General features: G+C 36.5%; 1 protein-coding gene and 3 pseudogenes across 1 annotated transcript; 2 read left to right on the top strand and 2 right to left on the bottom strand.

The window, feature by feature from the left end:
- Positions 1-6,851: 6,851 nt before the first annotated feature.
- On the bottom strand, positions 6,852-8,942 carry LOC149412173 (phenoloxidase 2 pseudogene; annotated as a pseudogene).
- A 2,716-nt stretch (positions 8,943-11,658) lies between these two features.
- On the top strand, positions 11,659-13,770 carry LOC149412172 (phenoloxidase 1 pseudogene; annotated as a pseudogene).
- Positions 13,771-17,789: 4,019 nt separating this feature from the next.
- Positions 17,790-20,249, bottom strand: LOC149412171 (phenoloxidase 2 pseudogene; annotated as a pseudogene).
- A 2,387-nt stretch (positions 20,250-22,636) lies between these two features.
- Positions 22,637-25,374, top strand: LOC149412170 (uncharacterized). Its single transcript, XM_089646452.1, has 5 exons — positions 22,637-22,908; positions 23,127-23,395; positions 23,956-24,024; positions 24,866-25,023; positions 25,369-25,374. The coding sequence occupies exons 1-5, from the start codon at positions 22,679-22,681 to the stop codon at positions 25,372-25,374; spliced, it is 732 nt and encodes a 243-aa protein (XP_089502578.1). The 5' UTR covers positions 22,637-22,678.
- The last annotated feature ends 718 nt before the right edge of the window (positions 25,375-26,092 follow it).

Here is a 26,092-nt window from a genome sequence, read left to right as displayed (position 1 = left end):
CGATCCTTCAAAATATGTTGATAGGTGGTTACTTAAAGGAAGACATTCGGCCTTAGACTCTAACACTAAGAAAAGGAATCGAGATGATGTATCAGACGAGAATTGGAAAAAACTTTGGAAATCACTCTAAACTTTTATTCAAGTTCATAAATAAATACATTACATATGTATTTACAATTATATTTTAAATTTAGTATTATTTGTAAAATATATTTCAAATATAATGTATGTATTTTATTGTTTCTGTAGCTTAGTCTTCACTAAAATAAAAAAAATAAATATCGTAAAAATCAACCTTTTTTTGTTCGCTTCGTGGCATAGCTCCTTTAAATTTCATTTAAGTGACATTTGAATATAATTTTATTTAGTAAAAAGATTGACATGAAGTGAGTTCCGGCACCTTTTTTTTTTTAAAAAAAGCCCTGCATATTAGCACTAACTGACGCGTACCCGGAGTTGCTTGGGGACTATGAACGGTTTGGGGTAAAGTTTGGAGGTTGGGAGGTCTTTTTAGACTACACAATTCAATTACTTAATTATTATTTATTAATTAATTCGATTTAATTACAAAACATCTACTGTCTTTAAATATAATATGCATGTATTACATGTATAAACCTTCCGGAAAAAATCTTTAATAAAGATAGTGAAAACCCTATCTATATAAGAACTAAACGCACGAACAGACAGACGCGGAAAGAAGCGGCTTTATTTTATATTATTTACAGATAGGTATTTAGAACAAATGATATTCTTTTACAGATTTCAAACTATTTTGTATGAGTCATCATTTTATGGATGAAATTTTTCAACTGCTCAAAGAAAAAAAATCTCGTTTGATTTCGGGTTAAGAAATAAAAAATACGGGAAATATACAAAAAATACTTCACTCCGGATATAAAGCATCACAAATAAATAATTTAGAAATTTTAGAAATTAGAAAACATGTCAATATAAAATCAGATATAATTAATAAGCAAAAAAATTATAAACCCTATTTTAAATATTTTCCCACTCAACTGGTCGTTCCCGTCTAACGATATTGTAATTCTGAATTCTGATAAACTCCGCCCACTCTTACCCCTCCCCCCTCCTTCCACTTCTCCTTTACAATTGTAATCTATATTTAATTTTTGACTTAATTGTATACCCCTGATGAGGTGAACTTTGTTCATGTAACATGTAGAGGTTGTATATTATAAAGTGATGTAAACAAAGTTATAATATAGAGTATAAAGTATAAAGTGTTTTAATAAAATAAATAATGCCATCACAAAGTGATAAGCTTCCAAAAGAAATCTTCTTATTAAACGCTTGTTAACGGTCAAGTAATTTTGCATAACTATGTGTATTGTTAGCTGCATATTTAAATATTCGCGCCAGTCATTTGGTTCGTTCTTATTCCGCCAGAGGTGCGCTCTGTCGGCCATCTATAGCTGCCGTGCGTATCGGCCATATTCAAGGAACGCGTGATTTTTTATAAACGTTGTATTTTTTTGTAATTGTAAAATTATATGAGCACAAACGATGTTTTTTAAGAAATCTCGTATTACATGAGGCGATCCTATTTCAGTTTGAAATCGGGTCTTAATTTTAAAGTCTTATTTTTTTGGATCCGGTCGCCTACAAACTGAAATGAACCTTACGGTTGGTTAATATTGAGGGGCAGAGTGGTCGAATTTAGCTTGCAGACCCCCTATTCAGGATTTACCCGAAACATATGATTTAAATTCGACCAATTAGAGGGCCTAGATCGACCAGACGCTAGCGTAATAATACTATAAAATTCGACCAATCAGAGGGCCTAGATCGACCAGACGCTAGCGTAATAATACTATAAGATAGTCCATTTCCTCAGCTTCATATGTTGGCCTATTGTCTAAATTTCTAAACGTCTTTTCGTAAGGAATCGTCACACTTGAATCAATTGATTCACGCTTTATTTCATTGATTCTTTGGTTTAATGTCACTTTGAATCTAACCAGTTCAATCAAGAATAACCTCTCTTCATTGAAGTCAATTGTTGTTCCCTTGAATTGTTGTTTCGTTGAACATCGGAGCTAAGAAAACGTCTACCAAAGACGCCGCTGCAATTCGATGATTTGGTAAAAAGAGCGAGAAATTATCTTCCCTTCCAAGAGTCCTTGCGACTTGTGACTGTCAAATCAGACAGAGAAATGTTCTTTAAGCTGATTGGATGTTTGTGCTCGGTATTAAGTAAATCCTAGTTCCATGGTATCAAGCCTCTCACGTAGTGACGGCATCATTCATAGGTATTGATTTTTGACGAAAGTTGTCAGCAATTCAAACATTTCGTCGTCTTTTGGACAGAGGAGAGGCTCTCCCGGCCTGTCAAAGAGTAAACACAATGCTTTCCAAGTTTTCGTCTTTTTTTCAAGATGGCCAACACGATAGAGAGAGGAATTTCATTTATAAAGCTAAATATGTAGATAAAGAGCAACTGCAGTACTCCATGGAAATTGGAATTATCAATACATAAATGATAATGATTTATTTATCTTCCAAAATAGACGAAGTTGCAAATTCATAACATATTTCTGTGGTTTTCTTAGTAATTGAAGAATACAATGTATTTATCACTGATTAATTTAATTTTTCCTGTCCTTGCGGAATTGCAACAATGTACCTGTTTAGGTTTAATTTTTGCATAATCTTTAAAAGCTTATATGATTATTTATTGGTGCGGTTTTCTTGTGGTATTAACATAGACATATGAATATTAGTAATATCCTATGTCTGTGGGTATTAAGAATTTAAAAACTCTTTCATAAAATTGTACTTTGCCATGCTTTGAGACGATTAAAAACGAAACGTAAGTTACCTACACATGTGCTAATACGGACTTTCCATGAATCCTTCGTATTTATTTTTTAAAACTACATTGCCAAATTCCATTATTCCAAATTCTGAAGTAGTGTCGGATGCAACAACGGTTTTAATTGTTGCAAGATGTCAATAAAAAGACATGATACTGATTTGGAGCTCTGCAGAGCTCAGTGTAAAATAATACTTCAGACAGGGAGGATTAACGTTTAACATAACCACAACCGTGGAATAACTTATTGTAAATATAATTTAATATTCATATTTCAGGTGAGTGCATCCAGAATCTAGAAGACTGTGGCCCCAACTGCGTCGGGTGAGTTCCTTTTATCCTATACTCCGATCTGGGCTTGTCTTGGTTTAAAAATTGGGGAATACTGTCTATCAGGTTTAGCAAACGCATTTAAAGTTAATTGTCCCCCATAACATTGCGATTAACACAGTTTGGGACTGGTCCTTCGGGTGTGTTGCGTGGGGCTTATTCCAGCAGCAATTTGTACTGCTCTTCCATTGGAAACATTTGCTTGTGGATGGAAGAGTAGTGTACAGTTTCAAAAATAACAGTTTAACAATAAAAAATATAATTATATCAAATATTATAAACAGAGCCGCCCCTATTCAGGCGCAATTGAAGCAGTCCGTTCTAACACATCGCCCTTGAGATTATTTTCATTAAAATTAAAGGAATGCTTAAAAAAATATTTTTTAAGTAAATACAAAAACGAAAACAGGTAATTCTTTTCGTGTTGTGTTTTATCTTGGTTTTTTTCTCCCCTTTTCTATGATCTGTGTTTGTAATCGAGCATAATCTATTTTTACCAATGTACTAGTAGGTAAGTACCGTTTTGTAAATTCCAACCTTGGCTTTGTGCTTATGTGTATATCCCGGTTTACTTCCATGTTCTTTTTTCTTGTTTGTTCTACATAACCTCACTTTTTCGATTTTTGTGCTGTTTTGTGTGTGAAACTTATAATTTCGTTCTCAATATACCAATGTAAAATTGTACTTATAAACTCCCACCTATGTATTTTAAGTTCCTCCTGTCGTACAATAAGTTTTGTAACTCATCGGGATTGCTCAAGCAAGAAATAAAAAAAATAAAAATCTGGGGAACTTTATGAAACGAACTGGAATATTGTTAAAGGAATGAAGTAAAATGTAAGGTAGAACCAAGGGGCCCATGGTCTGGTATATGGGTGCTCACGGAAACTATGATAAACCTCTTCTCTTTATTAAAGAAGTCTGAAATTTATTGGAGGATCTAAGCTATTATAATAAATGGCTAAATACGCCATTGCAACTCTGCAAAAAATAATTTCTGAAGATTCAAATGTTTATTTAGTTAAAATGGGACACCTCACAAGTGCACCCTTGTCAATACAGTATAAAGACTTGGGAGTTATGGGCAATTTTGTGAGGCGGGCCAAGGAAGGGGCTGGGGGGCCTTGAAAATGAGAAAGTGACGAATAAATGGCAGGAATAGCAGGGCAATCGAATGTAAGGTATCCACAGTCGCTCAAGTAGATACATGAACGTCTCCACAGTATCTGATTCGGCAAGATTTGATATTTTTTTACATTAGATCCTCACAGGAAGGAAAAAATTCCCCTAGTAATCTTGGAGTCTTTTTAGGGAAAGGAAGGAGACGAAGTTGTGGAAAGGAAAAAGGATAAAACAGGTGGACAGGCATATGGGGGTCAATGTGTCTAGGAGTGACGGTCGTATGAATCCATCCATCCCATTGCAGTGCAATGCGATGGGTAGGGAAAAACCGGCTTTAGAAGTTTAGTCAGAAGGTCTCCCTAAACCAGTCTCTCCTGATCCGGCCCGCCACGCAGTAGGTGAACAAGCGCATCTGCCGCTAAGATCTAGACAAACCTCACCCCATGAACCCGGGTACCTAAGCACTAAGTCAGCAAACGTAACAAACAACATGGGATGACCTATGGCAGGGGTGTTTTTTTATTGAGTTAAAAAAAATTATATCTAGTATAAACCTTTAGAATTACTTAAACTTAAACCAAACATAAACTTTAAAAGCTTCTTTAATATCCGTATATAGTTCATTGATTATCTTGAAACCTTTAAAATAGTGATTATTTTGAGTTTTTTATTTATTTATTGGATAATTTGTATAGCGATGCTTTTGTGAGATATCACCTCAGGGGCGCTTTACAGTTGATGCAGGTATTACAAAATATAAATATTACAAAAATAAGTGAAATTAAGTTAAATAAAATGAAGTACATGAACAGGTGATGAAGTACAGGAACAGGTGATACGAAAATAGAAGATAGAGACTCTGCAGCAAGAATCCTAGGTGGTGAGGAAACTGGACCAGCTGCTGCAGCGAAAGAGTGCACCGTGTCCACCAACAGTGCCAGCACGAGGTTCGTCATCCGTCCAGGTATGTGTCTGCTGCTAATAGAGCGCTGGCACAATATCCTCTCATAGATAACAGACCTTGGCAGCACCGCTGTGACGTTCGGCGAAGATAGAGGATGGAGACTCTGCAGCAAGAATTCTAGATGGTGAAGAAACTGGACCAGCTGCTGCAGCGAGAGAGTGCACCGTGTCCACCAACAGTGCCAGCACGAGGTTGGTCATCCGTTCAGGTATGTGTCTGCTGCTAATTAAGCGCTGATACAGTATCCTCACACAGATAACAAACCTTGGCAGCACCGCTGTGACGTTCGGCAAGGCCATCATTCATCTCCATGTAATTTTGTTCCTGGTGATTGTGTAAGTAGTGCATTGCGACCGCAATAAAAGGCGACGGGCGGGATAATAAATTACCCTGGGCTTAAATAAACAATTCTTAGGGCCTTCAGAGTTTCCAAGAATTCCATTGAAAACATCTACCCACAGTTACCGATCCTCGTCCCAAGTTCAACTTCATCGAATTTCAAATATTTTTAGCAGAATTTTCGATTATTCATTTCTAACACACTGCACTCTAATCACATTACTATAAAGTTTGGATTACTAATATTCAAGTGAATTTAAAATTTAAACTCTAACATGTCCACAGCTTCTCGTGGGAGAGCCTGTATTTCGAAATTAAAATTTACCATCTAATTTGGGAGCATCTTATTTTTTAGCTTAAATATAAATATTAAGGTATTGAAAATTATACGCTCTCTCACACTTAACGTGCCTAATTGTTTCTGCATATTCATTATCTTCGAATACCTACTACAATTCAATACTGATCGCATGCTTCTATTTTGAATTATTTGCAATGTTTTTATCAGTGTTTGATTGCACAAGAAAAAGACAACACAGCAGTAATTTAAATAAGAAGCTACTATACCATTATAAAACTAATTTATATGGCATTTTATTGGCTATTCAAAGTAATAGCTAAATTTGAGTTGATTGTCTATTATAATGCATAAGTATTTTTTTTCCTCTATTATTTGTTGTCTATGATAATTTTATTGAATTTTTGTCCTATTACCATTATTTTGTAACATTTAGTTTTAATTTGTTTATCTTTAACCGGGTTTGATCAGGTGTTGGTTTTTCAATAAATGTATCGCGGGGCGGCGGTACCCATACCCGCCTCCCAAGTTCAATAAATAATAAATTAATCAAAATTAATTAATATTTGAATTAATCTTAAGAATAACTCACTTCAAATAAGTTTAAAATCATTTAATTTTTAATTACTTACTTATTGTAATAAAACAATGTACACTCCTCTTCCAGCCACAAGCTAATGCTTCCATGGAAGAGGGGTCCTGAAATAGTGATCATATATTGTAACAAATAAACAAAAATGTACTTATATAATAAATAAAAAAAATAAAAAATAGGTACGTATCAATTATAAAAAAAATAATACTATTCGTAATAATATAGTTTATTTTGCATTCATCATAAAAATATGTATGTTATAATACGTTCAAAAGCAGGTGAAAATAAAATTAAGAAAAAAAAGTGGTAATAAGAAAGCCACAAAATCTAGTTGGTCATGCGCGAATACGGTCTTCCTGGAGTTTGTCTACTTTGCAGTAGGAGTAGCGTTGTTTGCCGCAGGGTTTTGATTTCGAACCACAGTGCGATCATTGTATGTAATGGTAACCTCCTGAGTGCGCATGTTCGGGGTCAAGAACTCTTCTAGGGTGGCCACTCCGTTCCTGGCCACCCTGTCGAAGGGGAATCCCATGGACTGCCGGTCAGGGTACAGCCTGTCTCTGATGCCGCAGAAGCTATCCGCGTCATTGCAGAGCCCAGTCACGTCTTGGTCCACCCTGTCATTGGCATAGTTCGACACCATCACAAACAAATCTGCAATCATTCCTTGCATTGTTCCTTTAGGAATCAGCATGTGCTGAGGCCAGCCACATCCACAGAAGTTAAAACCTTCCAACGCAGGCGTGCCATCAGCTGGGCGATTTGTCTGCAGGCTACGGAACGTCCTCTCATAAGGAATCGTCACAGAAGACTCGTCGGAACCTCTGACGATCAAGTTCCTCCCAGGACGCAAATTCACTCGGAACTTGTCTAGTTCTATCATCAGCAAACGCTTCTCGTTGAATTGGAACGGAACTCCACGCTCATCAAAGCGTGGAGCCATGAATATGCGAACAGTACCCAGTTGCTGGGCTGCAGACGAGTTAGTCACTTGAATGCGGTAGTTGAATGGTATATGTTGTAAGTGGGTGAAACGGGCAAAGACAGAACCTCTCGGAGAGAAATCTAAACCGCGTTCCAGGTTCATGTCGCTCTGTTCCCAGAATGTTTGTAGTCTGTTGGGCTGTGCACCTGGAACCTCTATCTGCAGACCAGTAACAGTCACCCCGGGAAAGTTGAGTCTCTCCACGCTGTAGCGAGGCAGTCTTCCTTTATGCAGTTGGAACAAGTCGTCGATGAAAGCGTGCCAGCGATAAAAGATAGGATCGCGCATGGCCGTGGCTGAATCTCCCATGATGGAGAACGTCTCCAAATATCTGCCATCTGGATCGTGGCACAAAGCAATCAGAACATGTCCCATGTTGTGCAAATCGCCATAAAAATCCCTGTTGGGTGTGAGAATCGAGGATTCCATTATATTGCCCAAAATGTCAATTCCACCTTGCTCCGTCAGCGGAACTTGGTTGCCAGCGGTATTAACAATGAAGCCTTGCTCGATGGCACCTCTAAAACGATCTCTCCAAATGTCCAACTCTGCCACATCTTGCCTCAGGTTGTCTGTTGATCGGTTTATATCGCTGAGGGTGACATTCGCGAATCTTGGTGGCCATGCTCGACTAGCGACCAGTTGTTCCAATTTGGAGAAGTATCCTTCTGCGATGGGTGCCCTATGATTGTTAAATCGCGTAACACGCATCAGGTTATTGCTCAGCCGTTCAAAGTTGTATCTCGCGACAACCTGCTGGTGCATGTAGTAGAAAAGTTCTCCCCGCCGGTCCTTGTTGACTAGTGCAGTATCAGTGGCATTGAATGGGTAAACGAGATGCCAATGCCAATGGTGAAGGTTGATACCGATGTCTTCTCGAAAGTAAGCCACGCGGTGCTCGGGGTCCAGATCGGAAGCTGTGAAATCTCTGGGAATTATGACGGGGTTGCGGGAACCATCAGGAACTGCAGTCGCCTCTTCTCTTGCCCTGGAGAACACACCGCTGTCCATGAACTTTCCAGGGAAGGCCTCTACGAAATTCGGAAGAGGCAGATGTTTTGTATCTTGCCGATGCAGCATTGCGACTGATAGCGCATAGTTGAACAGGTAGGGATTGACGCGATCTCGACAGTACACAGCCACAGACATTAGGTCATCGAAGTTTTTCATGTTCATGAAGATGTCAATAAGTCTAGCGGCGATAATCCTGTGTTTAGGGATGAACAGGGAAAAGTTTTCTCTTCTTCCAAGTTGCAGGGGAATAGAAATATCGGGAAGAGTGATATTAGCGACAGCTATCTTATTGTCAGTGTCGGATTGGAATCTACTGGCCAGTGCAGTTCCCAGACCCTTGTAATGGTCTGAAAAGTAACTGTCGGGGATGTCGAAGATTGTTCTATTTGCGCCCTTGGCCATAAATACCGGCTCCGTGGGGCGGTCGAACAAGAGCAATAAGTTGTTTGTATCGGTCATCTTGTTGAAATTGTGAGCAACGAGAATGAGAAAGAACGTAGTGAAGTTGTGTGTGGCTCAACTGATTCTGAAAACTCATTTATACCCTTTAATTTTATGTGGTGACTTGTGCAATTTCGCTGCAGAAATAAATAGTACAAACATTGTATTAATCTAATCTTACCTATTATTGTGGTAATCAATACTTGCTATAAGGGAAATACATTTTGCAACATTTTAACTACATTGTAACATATGGCATCGTACATCTATTTCAATGTAATTTTTTTCTAATTGGCTAAAAACAATGATATTATCTCTTCTTCTGTTGCCTCTCCTTTCGGAGGTCAGCTATCATCGGGGCATTTTTCATCCTGCAAGTTGCAACTCGGAATAACTGCCCACAGTCAATGGGACTATGGCATCCCCAATTGGGTGGGTTTCCAAGTGGGTCGTAAAGTACCTGGCTACGAAACAAAGCTAATGCAAATTTATTATTTTTAATTATTATTCCTTTACATACAGTTTAGCTCTAAGAAAAAAAATGTTAGTAATCACTGTAATCAGTATCTGTATGGTTAGTTGTAGTGTTATGGGAACATAAAAGAACTGTTGTTGAGGTGTTCGAATATTTTAGGTGTATTTATGTTTATTTGTGCATGTTAAGTATTATTATGACGTCATAAGTAAAAACACAGCATCTTCCTTGAGATACTCAAGGAGTGTGGTTACACCCATACAGGCAGTATTGTATACAAATTAGGTTAATAGAAGATATACCTACATCATGATATCACAATGTAATAACAATTTAGTGAAAATAATAGGATACTACATGAAGGGTACATTGATGCAGTTAAGACGAAAAGATAATAAAACAAAACAAAAGTATTTTTGTTGTTTGTTTTTGCCGGCTTTTTGTCTTTAGCCGGCTAAAGAAGGAGTTAGCGCAACACGGCATAACACCCCAAAAACAAATAACAAAAATACTTTTGGCCGTGAAAATCTTAAATCATAATAAGTAGATGATAATTAATGCAAGTATTTAATAACGTTACCAAATAATTATACAAAGATAATCTGTTTAGTAGAACTAAAAAAAATAATGTACAAATGAAAATGCTAATTAAATTATGTTATGTTTGGTTATTATTTTATATGAAGCTATGTTTCGTTTCTGAATGTTGGTCTTTCACAATAGCTCTACTGGGGTAATTATATATTATTCTGCAACATGCTGCAAACGTTATTATTATTATGTAGCTGTACCCCGCCACGCGTTACTGTGGCTCAGTCTGTCTGGGAGATAGATAAACAATAGCGCGTGTTGCTTTTACGTCCAACAGATGGCTCTGTGTTTACACAAAAACATGTTATTACCTCTCACAGGTGACATCTACAGCAATATTCGAATGCAACATTGTGTCAAAATTTAAAAGCTATCAGTCATTAACTTTCGGAGATTTAAGAATATGAACAACACATTTATTTATGTAGACCAGCTATACCCCGCCACGCGTTACTGTGGCTCAGTCTGTCTGGGAGATAGATAAACAATAGCGCGTGTTGTTTTTACGTCCAACAGATGGCGCTGTTTTTTACAAACATTTTTTTACCTGTCACAGATGACATCTATATACCATAGGTACATATTTATGTATATTAGGTAATTTTGAACAAACGAACATTACCATTTTTATTTACATATATATTATTTATCTAATTATAATTCTCGAATAATTTTTATCTAAAGGGTGTTAAACCTACAATGTCCTGTAATCTTATACACGTGTCAATGCTGGCCTTATAGAGGCGTAAATAGGGAAATTCGCAAAGAAAACACATAACAGGAAGCCACAATGTATTTCAAATCGATAACAGATTTTGTACTATCAATCAGTGGCGTAGCGAAAACACTACTTGAACTTGGGTTCATAATTTGTAGATACGTTGGTACTAATGATAGATAGAAATACAAAAATCTACTTTAACAGTAGGTGCCTAGTGTAATAGGTTGGTACTAATGATAGATAGAAATACCAAATCTAATTTAACAGTAGGTGCCTAGTGTAGTGTAGATTTTATTATTATGGTGGATAGAGTGCATTTGCATATTCGTTCCATGCGGATAATTTAGGAGGCGAGTATGAATACTGCAACCATTTATTGGATAACCAACACATCTGCCTTGAATAGTTCCATGTGGAACGCTACCTTTGGTAACTTAGCAGGGGTGCCCGGGATCACGGAGTGAGGTTTGTTCGGGGAATGGCTGCGGATACATCTACCCACCAACTGTGTGGCAGACCGGATCGGGAGAGCCTTGTTGGGGAGACCTGATGACCTCTCCAGCAGGACTCCACGACTTCCACCGCAGTGGAAGGGATGGATTTGTAGGTCCGTCACTCCTGGCTACACACACTAGCCCCAGATGCCACCACTCGTATCTTTTTTTCCTTCTCAGAACTTCCTATTTTAAAAAAAAACCTCCACACAGCATCCCCAAAGTTATCATAGGGAAATACCTAGGGGAATTATTTTCATCAAGGACTCCTGCGTACAGCATGTTTTTGCGATATTAGGTAAAAAAACAAATACTTTAAAATACGAAACAAATACGACTACCCAAGTTGCCTGTACACCCGTTACGCCACAGCTTCGCAACACGCCGGTGAGAGGTTTAAAAGGTGGCGCGCTTCTGACCCAGAGCATCACTTGCAAAGGAAAATAGTCCGCGATGGAAGCTACCTCCAGCGCCTCTCCCCACTCTGAGGAGGCGATCAAACTCATGTTCGATCGTCCCATGGAACCACTGCTGATGCCCAAAGGCACGTACGCCAACTGGGTCTTCGATCTGCCTGATGTATACCTCAAGAACCGACAGAGGAGCCTTGAGGAAAAGATTAAGAAAAGATTCGCGAAGAAAGGAGTCAAGCAGATAGAAGTTAAAAACACTACCGTACCGGACATAACCACACTACTTCAAATGTCCAGATCAGAGAGCTTCTCACACAATCTTCCCAAACACAGAGAGATTGCTGGAACGCTGATCGGTATGTTCATGGAGCCTAGAAACTGTGAGGATCTGATCTCTACAGCGGCCTACGTTCGCGATAGAATCAATCCTTATCTGTTCAACTATGCATTCTCTGTCGCTTTGCTCCACCGACAGGACACGAGAGATATCACCATTCCAAACATCTTGAGCTCTTTCCCTGGAAAGTTCGTCGATAGTAAGATATTCCCGCAGGCTCGCCTAGAAGCCACCCTCATCCCGGATGACTACCGTGAACCAATTGTGGTACCACCAGAGTTCACAGCCAATAGCCGAGAGCCGGAACAGGCCGTAGCGTACTTCCGAGAAGACGTGGGTATCAATCTACACCATTGGCACTGGCATCTCGTTTATCCCTTGCAAGTTAAAGACCACGATGAACTTGTTAAGAAGGACAGGCGCGGAGAACTATTTTACTATATGCACATACAAATACTCGCTAGATTCAACTCGGAAAGGTTCAGCAACGCCTTGCCCAAAGTAGAGAGTTTAGTGTGGCATGACTCTGACGACATGAAGACAACTGAAGCATATTTCTCCAAGTTGCAGATCGGCTCATCCAGCCGCGCGTGGCCGCCGCGCTTCGCTAACACCCAAATATTTGATTTAGATCGCCCAGATTTCGGCCTTGCTATAAAGAAAGAGGTCATGTCCTATTGGTTAAATAACATTAAGGAAGCCTTGGCCAAAGGATATGTAGTGAACCCTGAAGGAGGTAAAATCCTTCTTGACGAAATGACCGGAATCGATATTTTGGGAAATATGATAGAATCCTCAATTTTGTCACCAAATAGGCCTCTCTATGGTGATTTCCATAATATGGGTCATGCCTTCATCGCACTTTGTCACGATCCTGATGGGAAATACTTGGAAGGTTTGAGTTTGATGGGTGACCCTTCCACGGCCATGAGAGATCCTGTGTTCTACCCGTGGCATGTTTTCGTTAACAATATCTTCACGTCGTTTAAGGATTCTCTGCCCCGGTACACCAGCATGCAACTGGACTACCCGCAAATATCGATTACTGATTTGCATGTCGAGGTACCAAACAAGCTTCCCAATGAACTTTTCACCTTTTGGGAGCAGAGTGACGTAGACTTATCGAGAGGCCTCGACTTCTCCCCTCGCGGTCCATTGTACATTCGTTTCACCCACTTGCAACACGAGAACTTTTCTTACTCGCTGACGGTGAGCAATGGAAGAGAAATTCAAGTTAGCGGAACGATTCGCATATTCCTTTTGCCCAAATTCGACGATAAAATGGTCCCGATCAATTTTGAAGAACAAAGAAAGATGGCTATAGAACTGGACAAGTTCAAGGTGCCTCTGAAACCTGGAAACAATATTATAACTCGCAAATCTTTGGATTCTTCCGTTACAATTCCATACGAGAGAACTTTTAGAAATTTGGATACCAGTGAATTAACTGGAAAAAACTTGGCTCAATTCAACTTCTGCGGATGCGGCTGGCCTCAACACATGTTAATACCGAAAGGTAATATCCGTGGAATGCCGTTCGATCTATTTGCAATGGTGTCTAATTACGAGACAGACAATGTGAACCAAGACACAAGTGAGATTTGCAATGATGCCGACAGCTACTGCGGGGTTTTGGACAAGTTGTACCCAGACAGGCGTTCCATGGGATATCCATTTGACCGTGTTCCGAGAGAAGGCGTGACTTCATTGGAGGGTTTCCTGACACCGAACATGGCCGTGACAGAAGTGAAGATTAACTTCACAGATTTCGTCAGCATCAGGTCCGAGCAGGGACCTGTTTATAAAGTGATTTAAATAACCCAATTCTAAGAATTTATATCGCTAATGTAATTCCCAGATAATTATGGATTTCTTAATTTTTTCTCCTTTACTGCTCTTTTTCTTAGAATTATAGCTAGACAATTTATGAATCTGTTAATATTCATAATATCCTATTCTTTTTTTATTTTTTTTTATTATTTATTGAGTTAGTGTATACATTTGAATATAAACTAATATAAACAAGATCATATTTCATTTTGTAATTTTCCATATTTTTACAATAAATATAACATTTCTTTTTAAATACATTCATTCTTCCTTCATTCTTCAGACTTTCAGGCATTTCATCATACATTTTTAGTCCTTTGTACATTAGGCAGTTCTGTGATTTTGTTTTTTTCATATGTGGCAATCTAATCCTATTTACATTTCTGGTTTCGTAATTATGAACATCTCTATTAAAAACAATTTCATCCTTAAAATATTTTGGCATTTGGTTGTTCATGATTTTATGTACAAAAATTAACACATTAAATAATAGTCTCTTTTTTATAGAAATCCAATTTAGCTGTTCTCTCATTTGATCTATGCTTGCGTATTTTCCTTTTCCTAGTATACATCTCATAGCTCTATTCTGTATAGCATCTAGCTTGTTCAAGTTTCCTTCATTGGCCAAATACAACATAGTAGAGCAATAATCTAAATGTGGAGCAACTATAGTTTTGTAAATCAGCTCTGTAGTGTTTCCATTTAGTTTATTTCTTAATCTTCTAAGAAAATTGACTTTTTTAGATACCTCCTTTAGCACATATTCAAAATTTGCAGCGAAAGTTAGTTTTGAATCTAGTATCACACCCAGGTACTTAATTTCATTTACTTTTCCAATTTTTTCGTCATTAATTGTCAATTTTAACTCTGTGTTATGCGTTTTGTTGCCTATTTCCATATATTTTGTTTTGTTGACATTCAGTTTTAATTTGTTTAATTTCAGCCATTTCGCTATATTTTGCAGGTCTTCATTTAATTTATTGATTGCATCTATGTACTCTTCACATGAAATATAGATTAATGTATCGTCTGCAAATAATCTAATTTTGCAATGTTTTATGGTTTTGATTATCTCATTAATGTAAATAATGAATAGAATTGGACCTAATACCGAACCTTGTGGAACACCGAGGTTGTTTTCTATCGGTTCTGATTCTGAGCTTTCCACTTTTGTTACCTGTTTTCTTTCATGGAGATATTCTTTGAAAAGATTTAGAGCTACTTCAGAAAGACCTATATCTTCTAATTTTTCCAAAAGTTTTTTCCTTTCTATCGTTTCAAATGCTCTTTTAAAATCTAAGAATGCTGCAATGGTGATTTTTTTATTATCTGTTTCTTTCTTCCATGTATCAATCACAATGTTTATTGCAGCTTCACAAGAGTTATTATTACGGAATCCTGATTGTTCGTCACATAATATATGATGTTTTTCCAAATACTCAACGAGTTGTTTCTTTATTACAATTTCTAGTACCTGTTCGTATTTTGGCAACATATTTATAGGTCTAAATTCTTCACATTTTCTGGTATTAACAACTTTCGGAATCGGGATCACAATTGATGTTTTCCATGTGTTTGTAAATTTTCCACTTCTTAACGATTCATTTATTATGTTCAGTAGATGAGGTCCTATCACTGGCATTGCATCCCTTAAAACTGTAAAACTTATTCCATCTGGACTCTCTTTTGATTTGGTGCTGTTTAGAATCTGTAAAAGATATGTTTCATCAATCTCTTTAAACACAAGTTTTTCTCGGTTTAGGGGAACATTTCTCACGCGGTTGTCTTATACTCTAGAAAATGTCAAACAAGCATCAAGCGATAGTTGAATAGTGATAGAAATATCCGATTAAATGTACCAACTGTATTTTCGGTTGTCGGTGCAGAAGTGCAAGTTTGAAGTGATTTGAAATTGTATTCCTGCGCAATGCGTAAAATTATTCAAGTTCAATTATTTTTAATTTTCAAATTTATTGAATTTTGAACTGATAAATATAAATCATACCAGAAAAGCGATAAAGTAAGTACCAAAATATTTTTATTCATTATTCATTCTTCATTTGAAATATGTATTTGTTTGGATTCAATTTTGACAGATTTACAGATTATATAAAAATGACCCCTTAATAACGCCCACTCGCGTCCCCTTTAGAGTTTTATCCCAGTTTTCAAGTAGTTTGTGGGCTACGCTAGGTTTGTATAGACTGGTTTGTGATTTAATTCTAACACCTTTTTCCCATGTTCTTCTGCCTACTCTAACCCAAACTAAAAACCTAACCTATTTTGTAAAAAAATATTATTATTATATGGCAACACTTTTCTTTTTTTGATTGGCACTACTGAAATTTCAAAAGTATTAAAATAGTTATTAATTTGATTTTCTTAAGTCATAGTTGATAAATAAAACATAGTTTCTATGTATCGCGTACGAAATTTCAAGACCCTATAACTCAGTTAATAGTGCCGACTCCCACCTAATTCTTACAGATTCGGATTCCCCAGCCCTAAATTAGTCTAAATCAAGTTCAATTTCGGTTATTCGAGTGACTCCCCTAAACCGAATTTATTCCCAATTCTAGTTGCAAAAGAGAATTGTAAATAGTGTAGTACTATTTAGAGATACGTATTTAGACAAAATGATATTATTTTACAGATTTGAAACTATTTTATATGAATCATCTTTTTCTGCTTGAAATTTTTCAACTGCTCAAAGAAAAAAAATAAATGTAAAAGGTTCTCGTTTAATTTCGGGTTATGAAATAAATAATATTATGAGAAATGTGTTTTAAGTACTTATATTTTTTAATGAATCTTACATAAATTCTAACTGGAAATAATAATACTAAAATAATACTAATAATAATACTAATAAATAATGACGTGTTGTTGTTCTTGTATTGTTTTGTATTTATTTTACTTATATAATGCACTTACATAGTGTTGATTGACTAGCTGATCATTTGTGGAAAAGTGAGTGGAAGGGTTAAGTTTTTCCTTTGGGGAAGACTTAACCCGGACAACTAAATCGGAAGTTAAAAAAAAAAAAATAATAGAAATAAATAAAAAAATAAATAAATAATAAGACTGGTAATCGAAGTAATTTTGAAAAAAACTGTCAAAATTTTCTACCGAAATTCCTTTTTCAATTTTCAAAGTACCTACAGTAGACAAAATGTATCAAAAATATTCAATACTTCAAATTTACAAAGAAATACATTCAAATACTCATAACTTGCAATTCAATACATCAGCAAGATACCAGAAAACTATTAAAATCCCAAAATTTAACACTAAGCTCATTCAAAATACCTATCTTTATCTAGGCATAATTTATTTTAATAACCTTCCATTAAATTTAAAAAATATCGAAAACATTCAGGAATTTCACCTTAAATTAAAAATTTACCTCAAACTATTATAAGTCCAAAATACGTTCACTACTTACATCTAGAAGTAATATTGTTTAAATCTTGTGTTGTTTCTTAATAATTTATTTACCTTAATACTAACATACAGGGTGTATCGGCACGTACCCGACAAACTTTAACCAGCTATTCCTTAGCATATTTGGAGTAAAAAATCTTGCACTTTGCTGTCCGGTAACGTTTTTTTTTAACAAAAAATTTGTTATTCATATTGAAAACCCATCTGGCAAATATTTTATTCGAATTCCGTTGAATAATGCACGTGTGTACCTATATTGGCGCTCTTTTACAATCACAACGAAATGGCACGGCACCATTCGTCTCATTTTTAACTATTATTATTTAGTGTGTGCGAAAGAGCGAAGACGCTTTATGACATACTTGCTTATAACAGCTGTTGAACACGAAACGCAATGCCAATGACAGTGATGTAGTGTGGAAATTTTATTTTTTTTTGTTTTTAATTGAAAAAAAAAATGCTACCGGACAGCAAAGTGCCCATAACATTTTTTACTCCAAATGTGCTAAGGAATAGCTGGTTAAAGTTTGTCAGGTCAGTGCCGATACACCCTGTATATATAATTGAACTAGAATTCCCTCACCAAACACAAGAGCATTGTCTCTTTAGCAAGGCTACTTTAATTTCTATTTTTTTATATCTTGTTTATATCCTGTATACTTATCTATGTAAAAAAATATTTTTTCAAAAATTAAAAAAAAAATAATAATAATAATGTGTAATATATTTAATTGATATAATTCTGGGGGTTGAAGCTAGAAGTGCCTACGTCAGTTTTGGTAATTTGATTTGACCAGAAAGTACTACTCTAAAACTTACATTGCTCTAGACTCTAGACTGATGAAATGACCTTTAGGTAGATAGAAGTCAATATATTAAGTTAAAGAATTAAATTATTATTTGTGTTTTATAAAAATACATTTAGAATTTCGGTTCAGGTACCTTCACAACGGTGTAGTTTTTATGCTCTTCAGTTCTAAGGACGAGTTTATCTGTGAATTTAATAGTGATAGGAAGAACACGCATATTTGGAGTAAGGAAGTTAGCCAAAGAAGTGACTCCGCTCCGAGCGACTCGATCAAAGGGGAACCCCATGGCCTGTCTGTCTGGATACTTCTTGTCTTGAATGCCGCAATAGCTATCAGCATCCACCCCCCCAGCATCCACCCCAGTCATATCCTGGACCACCTTATCATCTTTGTAATCTGATACCATTACAAACAGCTCGAAAAGGCAACCGTTCTCTGTTCCCTTTGGCACCAACATGTGATGTGGCCACCCACAGCCACAATAATTGAAATAGTCCATTTCCTTAGATCCATCCGTTGGCCTCTCGTCTAAATTTCTAAACGTCTTTTCGTAAGGAATCGTCACACTTGAATCAATTGATTCACGCTTTATTTCATTGATTCCTTGGTTTAATGTCACTTTGAATCTATCCAGTTCAATCATGAATAACCTCTGTTCATTGTAGTTCATTTTTGCTCCCTTTTCGTCGAACATCGGAGCTAAGAATATGCGTACTGTTCCAAGTAGTTGGTTTTTTGAGTCGTTGACGACTTTTATGTTGTACGTGAACGGCTTGTGTTGTAGATGGGTGAAACGCACGTATACAGGTCCACGAGGAGAGAAATCTAATCCTCTGGACAAATCAACATCACTCTGCTCCCAGAAAGTTTGAAGTTGGTTCGGAATATTTTTAAAAACACTGATGTGGACTTGGGTGATTGAAACATCTTTGAAAGTCAGCTTATCCAAGCTGTACGGAGGAAGTTTATCTTTGTGATAAAGAAATACTTCATTGACGAAATTGTGCCATCGGTAAAAGACAGGGTCCCTCATCGCTGTTGCGGTTTCTCCCATAATTGAATACGTCTCTAGAAATCTGTTTGTTGGATCATGACAGAAAGAGATCAATAAGTGTCCGTAGTTATGTAAATCGCCGTAAAAATCCTTGTTTGGTGACAAGGTGGTTGCCTCTATAACATTTCCAAGGATGTCAATTCCATTGGTGCCCATGATTGGTATGGTAAGCCCATTTGAATCCATGATGAAACCGTCTTCAATAGCAGACCTTATGTTGCTAATACACTGTTCCACGTCTTCTATCGTAATGTGGATATTTTCACTTTTCCGATCAATATCACTAAGAGATGTGTTCATAAACCTGGGAGACCAGTAACGACTTGCCAGTATCGCGTGAAGCTTTGGGAAATAACCTTCTGAAATAGGCTCTCTCAGATTCAGGCTCTTGACGCGTTGGAGGCTATTGCAAAATCTTTCAGCATTATACCTCGCAATAATCTGATGATGCATATAGTAGAATAATTCCCCTCTTCTGTCTTTAGCGACCATGCTTTTATCATTTAGTCCAAAAGGATACACTAGATGCCAATGCCAATGATGAAGACTTATTCCAATATCTTCTCTGAAGTACGCCAATTGTTGCTCAGGTTCAAGATCGCTCGCTGTAAAATATCTGTCGATGATTATAGGAGTCCTAAATTCATCTGGAATGAGGGATGCTTCCTTCCTGGCTCTGTAGAAGACGGCGCTGTCCACGAACTTTGCAGGGAAGGTTTCTACAACACTGGGAAAGTCGATTCCCTTGGTGTCTGAACGATGAAGCATCGCTACTGAAAGAGCATAGTTGAACAAGTAAGGATTCAGCCTGTCGTGACAATAAGCAGCTATAGAAATGAAATCTTCCACAGTTCTAGCCGCCATGAAAATGTCTACCAAAGACGCCGCTGCAATTCGATGATTTGGTATAAAGAGTGAGAAATTATCTTCCCTTCCAAGAGTCATTGCGACTGTCAAATCAGGCAGAGAAATGTTCTTCAAGCTGATTGGATGTTTGTGCTCGGTATCAAGCCTCTCACGTAGTGACGGCATCATTCGTAGGTATCGATCTTTGACGAAAGTTGTCGGCAAATCAAACACTTCGTCGTCTTTTGGACAGAGGAGAGGCTCTCCCGGCCTGTCAAAGAGTAAACACAATGCTTTCCGAGTTTCCGTCATTTTTGTACGGTAGTTCAAGATGGCCAACACAATTAAATAGACCATAGAGAGAGGAATGCCATTTATACAGCTAAATATGTAGATAAAAAAACTGCAAATTGGACTTATCAATACACAAATGATAAGCTTAATTTATCTACCAAAATAGACAAAGTTACAAATTCATAACATTTTCCTGTGGTTTTCTCAGTAACTGGAGAATACAATGTATTTATCACTGATCAATTTCATTTTTCCAGTTCTTGCGGAATTGCAACAATGTACTTGTTTAGGTTTAATTGTTGCATTATCTTTAAATGTTTATTTATTGATGCGGTTTACTTGTGGTATTAACAAATTCTTTTATAACATTATACTTTGCCATGCATTGAGAAGATTAAAAACGAAATGTAAATTACCTACTAATGTGCAAATGTGGACTTTCCATGAACCCTTATTATTTATTTTTGTTCTAGTTTTGGTTTCAAATGTGATCAAATCCATTTCGACCAATGAGAGTGCTGAAATTGTCACCTGGTTCTTTTTCCGCCATACTTGTTTTGTTAATATACAATATGTTTTTTAAAACACTTGCAGTAAAATAAATAATTATGTATTTTGGTAGATTTAAAACAATAAATTTACAAAGGCGTATAATTTTTATTAGTAGGTAATTTTAATTTAATTCACCCAGTGACTAATAAAAATTGATAATAGAAAAGTATAACAAAATATTTAAATAAATATGAGCAAGATAATACAAGTGCAGTGCGGGAAATTATATAAAATAATCGTAATACAAAAAGTATTGGAGATATCATTTTTATTATTTTTCCTCTAGATCGAGGTACATTTAAAGTATTTTTTTATATTTTCCAATACTTTTTGTATTATGATTATTTTGAATATGAAAGTTCCCGCACCGAACTGCATCGTGTTTTTTTTCAAATGTGGTCAAATCCATTTCGACCAATGAGAGTGCAAAAATTGATTAATTAAGAACGTGATTAAATTTGCCGCCATGTTTGCTTCATTACAACACCATGAAACTAAAAAGTACTTGCAGGAAAAAAAATAATTTTATCTTTTGGTCAGAATAGAATAAAACGCTTTTTTTATTATGAGGTACTTGTCATTTAATTCACCTGATAAAATTGATAAAGAAAAATAAAACAAAATATATTTTTATTAAAAATATGAGCAAGATATTATAATATCAATATGTAACAAAAATATCCTTAATTAATAAAGTTATCTGAAAATATATTTAACCTATAAATGGAATATGTACTTAAATGGAAATGTCTTAAGTAAAAACTTTTACAATGTATGTGAACAGTGAAAATAATAATATTGTGTAATGTTGATGTGACAAGTTAACAATATATTGTATATTTCTAATCTGATGACAATCTTTAAATTTCTTATTTCAACAGCTTACATAACCACTGGAACGATTTCGGTCGAAAAATCGACCACTTTTATTTTTCTGCGATTGATATCGGTCCAAAAATGGACCGATTTTTCTACCATTCGTAAAATATTTATTGTAATTATTTAAAACGTTTCCATGGCCAGCTACTTGTTTTATCGAATAGCTGATAATATATTCTCTTTGTCTATGAACTTATCCGTTGTCTTTGAAGTGTTATTTAACGAGTTTTCGCGGTTTTTTTATGGCGTCCTGTCAAAAACAAAATTATAAATTTTCAACATTCACGAAATTTTGGACTCTTCCTAAAATGCCGTAAGTAATTAATTTATTGGGTTTTTAACGCATAATTATATATCTGTGTAATCATGATTGACTTATCTATCTTTGAAATGCGTTTTTAATTCGTTTGTTTGTATTATATTGTTTTGGTTGAAGTTTTTGTGTAAGATTACGTCAACTGAAGACGTCATCTGTTTTTGATTTACAATAATGTCTTAAATACTGCACTCGCGCATTTGAAATATAGATATTCCATCACAGTGATTCAAAACAAAGAGATATATATAAGTTTTATTTGAATTGGTTCATTATTAATACAGATATTTGCTAACCAATTATTTTAAGTCATATGTCAAAAAGTTGACTCTTTTTCACATGTAAAATGGTGTAAAGCCTTCGTCACACAATAAAAATTTAGTAATTTAGTTGTATAATTAATTAATTTGTTTACTTTTACCAAATTTGTGCAGAAACAGCTGTCGTCCAGGGAAAGGGATCACTCCACAACCCAATAATTATTTTCAAATTTTATATTAGTGCAATATTTAACAAAATTTAAACATTTAAGTACTTACATTAAGTGTTTTCAATTTAAAATTTATAGAGCGGTGCTGACTGCAAGAGGAGGCAGAGGAAAAGGGAGACGTGGGGTACGAGCTGGTGCCGGACTACCTGCACGTGGACGTCAACGCAGAGCTGCAATTGCAGCCTCGTCTGGAGTGTTAGTATTTTTTAATGTTTTTTTATGAAAGTACTTTGCTGTGGCCGTTGAACTCATCATATATTTGTATTTATTTAAACAGCGACCCTGCTTTGCTACTGGTGCGAGAGGATCGCGTCAAGGCCCTAAAGGCTGTTAGGGCCCTGCCTGCTTCCTTCCGGCTAGAGCTGGAAAGCCGAAAATTCAAGAAGCAGGCGGCGCGCATTTTGCTCCCTACCGCACCTCCAAGAAAAACTAAACAAAAGTAAGTAATCGTATTTAGATGCTTGGTACAATATTATTGTTTTTTCCTGACAGCGTTCCACTCTTACAGTGAGAGTTGGTAAGTTCAGCGCTCTGTGCATTTGGCACATTCAGTGCATATTTTACAGAGTTCTTATTTTATTGTTTATTTACATACTGCACTTACTGTTTCACACGTGAATGAGAACAATTTTCTATGATTTATGTAAATGTTTTCAGAATTCCATCTCCGGAGAGAACAACGTGTCCCTTTTCACAAGGGACGCCTTCACCGTTGCCACGACCCGTACCACCACCGTGGATGTCCACTCCCGCACAGACCCAATCAACGGCTCCCAATGCACCAATTATGCCTATCCGTGCAGCATCTCCCGAGCCGTTACCTGGGACATCGCGGAGTGGGGAACTCTTCTCTCCGGAAGCCGGCTATCACAGCGAACTGTGGGTGGACGTACCATTCTACGAAGAATTGTCGGCGTTTGGGAACGGTGAGTTTATTTTTTGAAATGTCATACCAGGGGCTCAATATAAAATCAATTATCTATATTTTATATTGATATCCCTAGCACAGTTTCACTGTTGGTATATTGGCAGGAAATAAGCATAGTACTTAAAAATTCCACATAACAAACATACAAAATGTATTGTTGTTATGTCGTGGATGCATCATTACACATCTTTTTTCTGTAACGGGTATTGCAGAGTGAGAAATAAGACATGCCGAACTTCTTTGCGAGGATTACATTTGATTCACCGGCTTCTAAACGGTGTAATACAGCATTTTTTTCTTAAATTGAAAAAACACTTTCGCTTCACGGGACTCATTGTGTTGCGAGGCTGTATTGGTAGGTGGGTTTTGTAACCGGACAAATTATCATTAAAATAGGTCGCTTTACGTAGTTGGTCACTTTAAACGGATACGTTTTCCTACTAAAAGCTATGAAACCTTACTAGAGTTTACATTATCGTCACTTAAAACAGTAGACCGTTAAATGCAAAGTCATTATATCCAAATTCTACTGTAAATTTGTGTTTTCTTTTATTTCAGAGTCAGACATGGGCAGAAAAAGTAACGTGGACGAGGCAGCTGTACTAGAAGAGTCTGTACTTGGAAACCGTGAGTTATAAAACTAACTAACTTACCTTCACGCCATTTCGGTAGGCAGAGAGGATGAACCACCATGCAACTCGATCTTGGCACACACACTCTTTTCTTCATTCCATACCTACCTGACTGTGCTATTCTGACTCCTGACATTGCCCGCCTCAAGTATTTGATTAACTTTTTATATTTTTTTTAATATGAATACCTCACAAGAGCCTCAGCTGGAGCCAGTGAGACTATGGCATCCCCAATTGGGGGATGTTGTGAGGCTGAAGGTAAGTGGGGAAGGGAAAGAGGAAGATGGGGAAGTACCTGGCTATTCAGATCTAGTCACTAAACACGGCTAAAGCCATTTGGAGCAACGTTTCAATTCTGAATGGTGGTCTTACACCAGGGCGATACTGGTAGTATCTTCCACTCTGGAACGTGCCGCAAATATACTATATATTATTTTAATTATTATTTTAATTAATTAATTGTGAAATAACACAAATCAATCAAATAAAATTTATTTGCGCACGCCGGGTTCGAACCGGCGACCTTCGGAATGGCAGTCCAATGCGTTACCACTGGACTATGCCGGCCGTCAAAAGCCATTTCAAGCAACGTTTCAATTCTGAATGGGGTCTTACACCAGGGCGATACTATGGGTATCTTCCACTCTGGAACGTGCCGCAAATATAATATATATTATTTTAAATGAATTTTGTGTGAAAATAACACTAATTATTCAAATATAATTTATTTGATTTGATCCCGCGACCATCGTATTGCGAGTCATAAGCCGTACCAGAGGCAGTGGGTTATCGTAATATAGACACATTAAATTAATTTGGATTTTCTGTTGTTTCAGAAATGGACAGATCGAGCGACGAGGATGACGAAGCGAGTGACGTCGACCACGAAGAGAGCGATGAGGATACCTTCTGCATGCCGCCAATACCTTATCATAATATTATCAACGTTTCACCTAACTCCGCTATGGCCATAGACTTTAGTAGACAAGACCAGGTAGATAGTGAGGCAATGCGTTTGATTCTGCCGCCTGAAGGTTACTCTTTCGATTGGTCTAATGATATCTTACGTTTTACTGGGATAAGGGAGACTTTCACAGGCACGCCGGGACCAACTTTCAATACCGACGAAATGGGCAAACCTGTGGATGCCTTTCTTAAAATCTTTGATGCAGATTTCGTTGAACTGATCGCGAGAGAGACCAACAGGTATGCAGATCAATGGATTGCGAAAAAACAATTTAAGCGTCATGCGCGTACCAATAAATGGGCTCCCACGAATAAAGAGGAAATGTATGTATTCTTGGCAATTTTAATGTATCAAGGTATTAGTCTTTTCCAGATCTAGTCACTAAACATAACTAAGCCAATTCAAGCAATGTTCAATTCTGAATGGTGGTCCCTCACCAGAGCGATACTCAGAATCTCACTCTATAGCGAGGCACAATGATATTATTATGTATTGATTTTCTTAAATTATGAATAAACCAATAAACTGAATACATTTTTATTATGACAAAGTGTGTAAACAATGTTTAAATCAAAATACTGCTCTTTCATTGTAACCATACAACTGTAATATTGATTTAAAAGGATATTAGGGCTTAATAAATAAATCAATTATTGGTTCCATCAATTATTTTCCCCTCATCCATTTTTTTTCGATACCTTTGCGTTTAGATATAAAATTATCACTATGATTTTATTTGCCATTCTACGGTCATACAAAGGTTTGATATATATATACAAATTTATCATCATTTTACATATTCCGATATACCCTATGTAGATTGACCTTAAGGTAGCTGTCAGTAGTGATTTTTCGTCAAATATTGGTGAATTTCATCAACTTTCAAAGTATCCCCCTGAAATATTGGCAATGTTTATATCTATGATGTATATCTCATTTTAAGCCTTATTTCCTCGTTTTGCACGTTATATAAAAACATGGTTACAAATCTCCAGTTCTAATTTACAATTATTTAAAAAGTAGCACCATGATTTTGACATCGTGAAATAGGCTCTCTGTATAATTCATCAAATGAATAAAATAAAGCCAACACGGC

The sequence above is a fragment of the Hesperophylax consimilis genome, chromosome 24, assembly GCF_061612785.1.
Source record: "Hesperophylax consimilis isolate HC1 chromosome 24, BYU_Hcon_1.0, whole genome shotgun sequence".
Classification (NCBI taxonomy): Eukaryota; Metazoa; Arthropoda; class Insecta; order Trichoptera; family Limnephilidae; genus Hesperophylax; species Hesperophylax consimilis.
The sequence above is the reverse complement of the archived record's forward strand: the minus strand, read 5'-3'. Positions and strand labels throughout refer to the sequence as shown.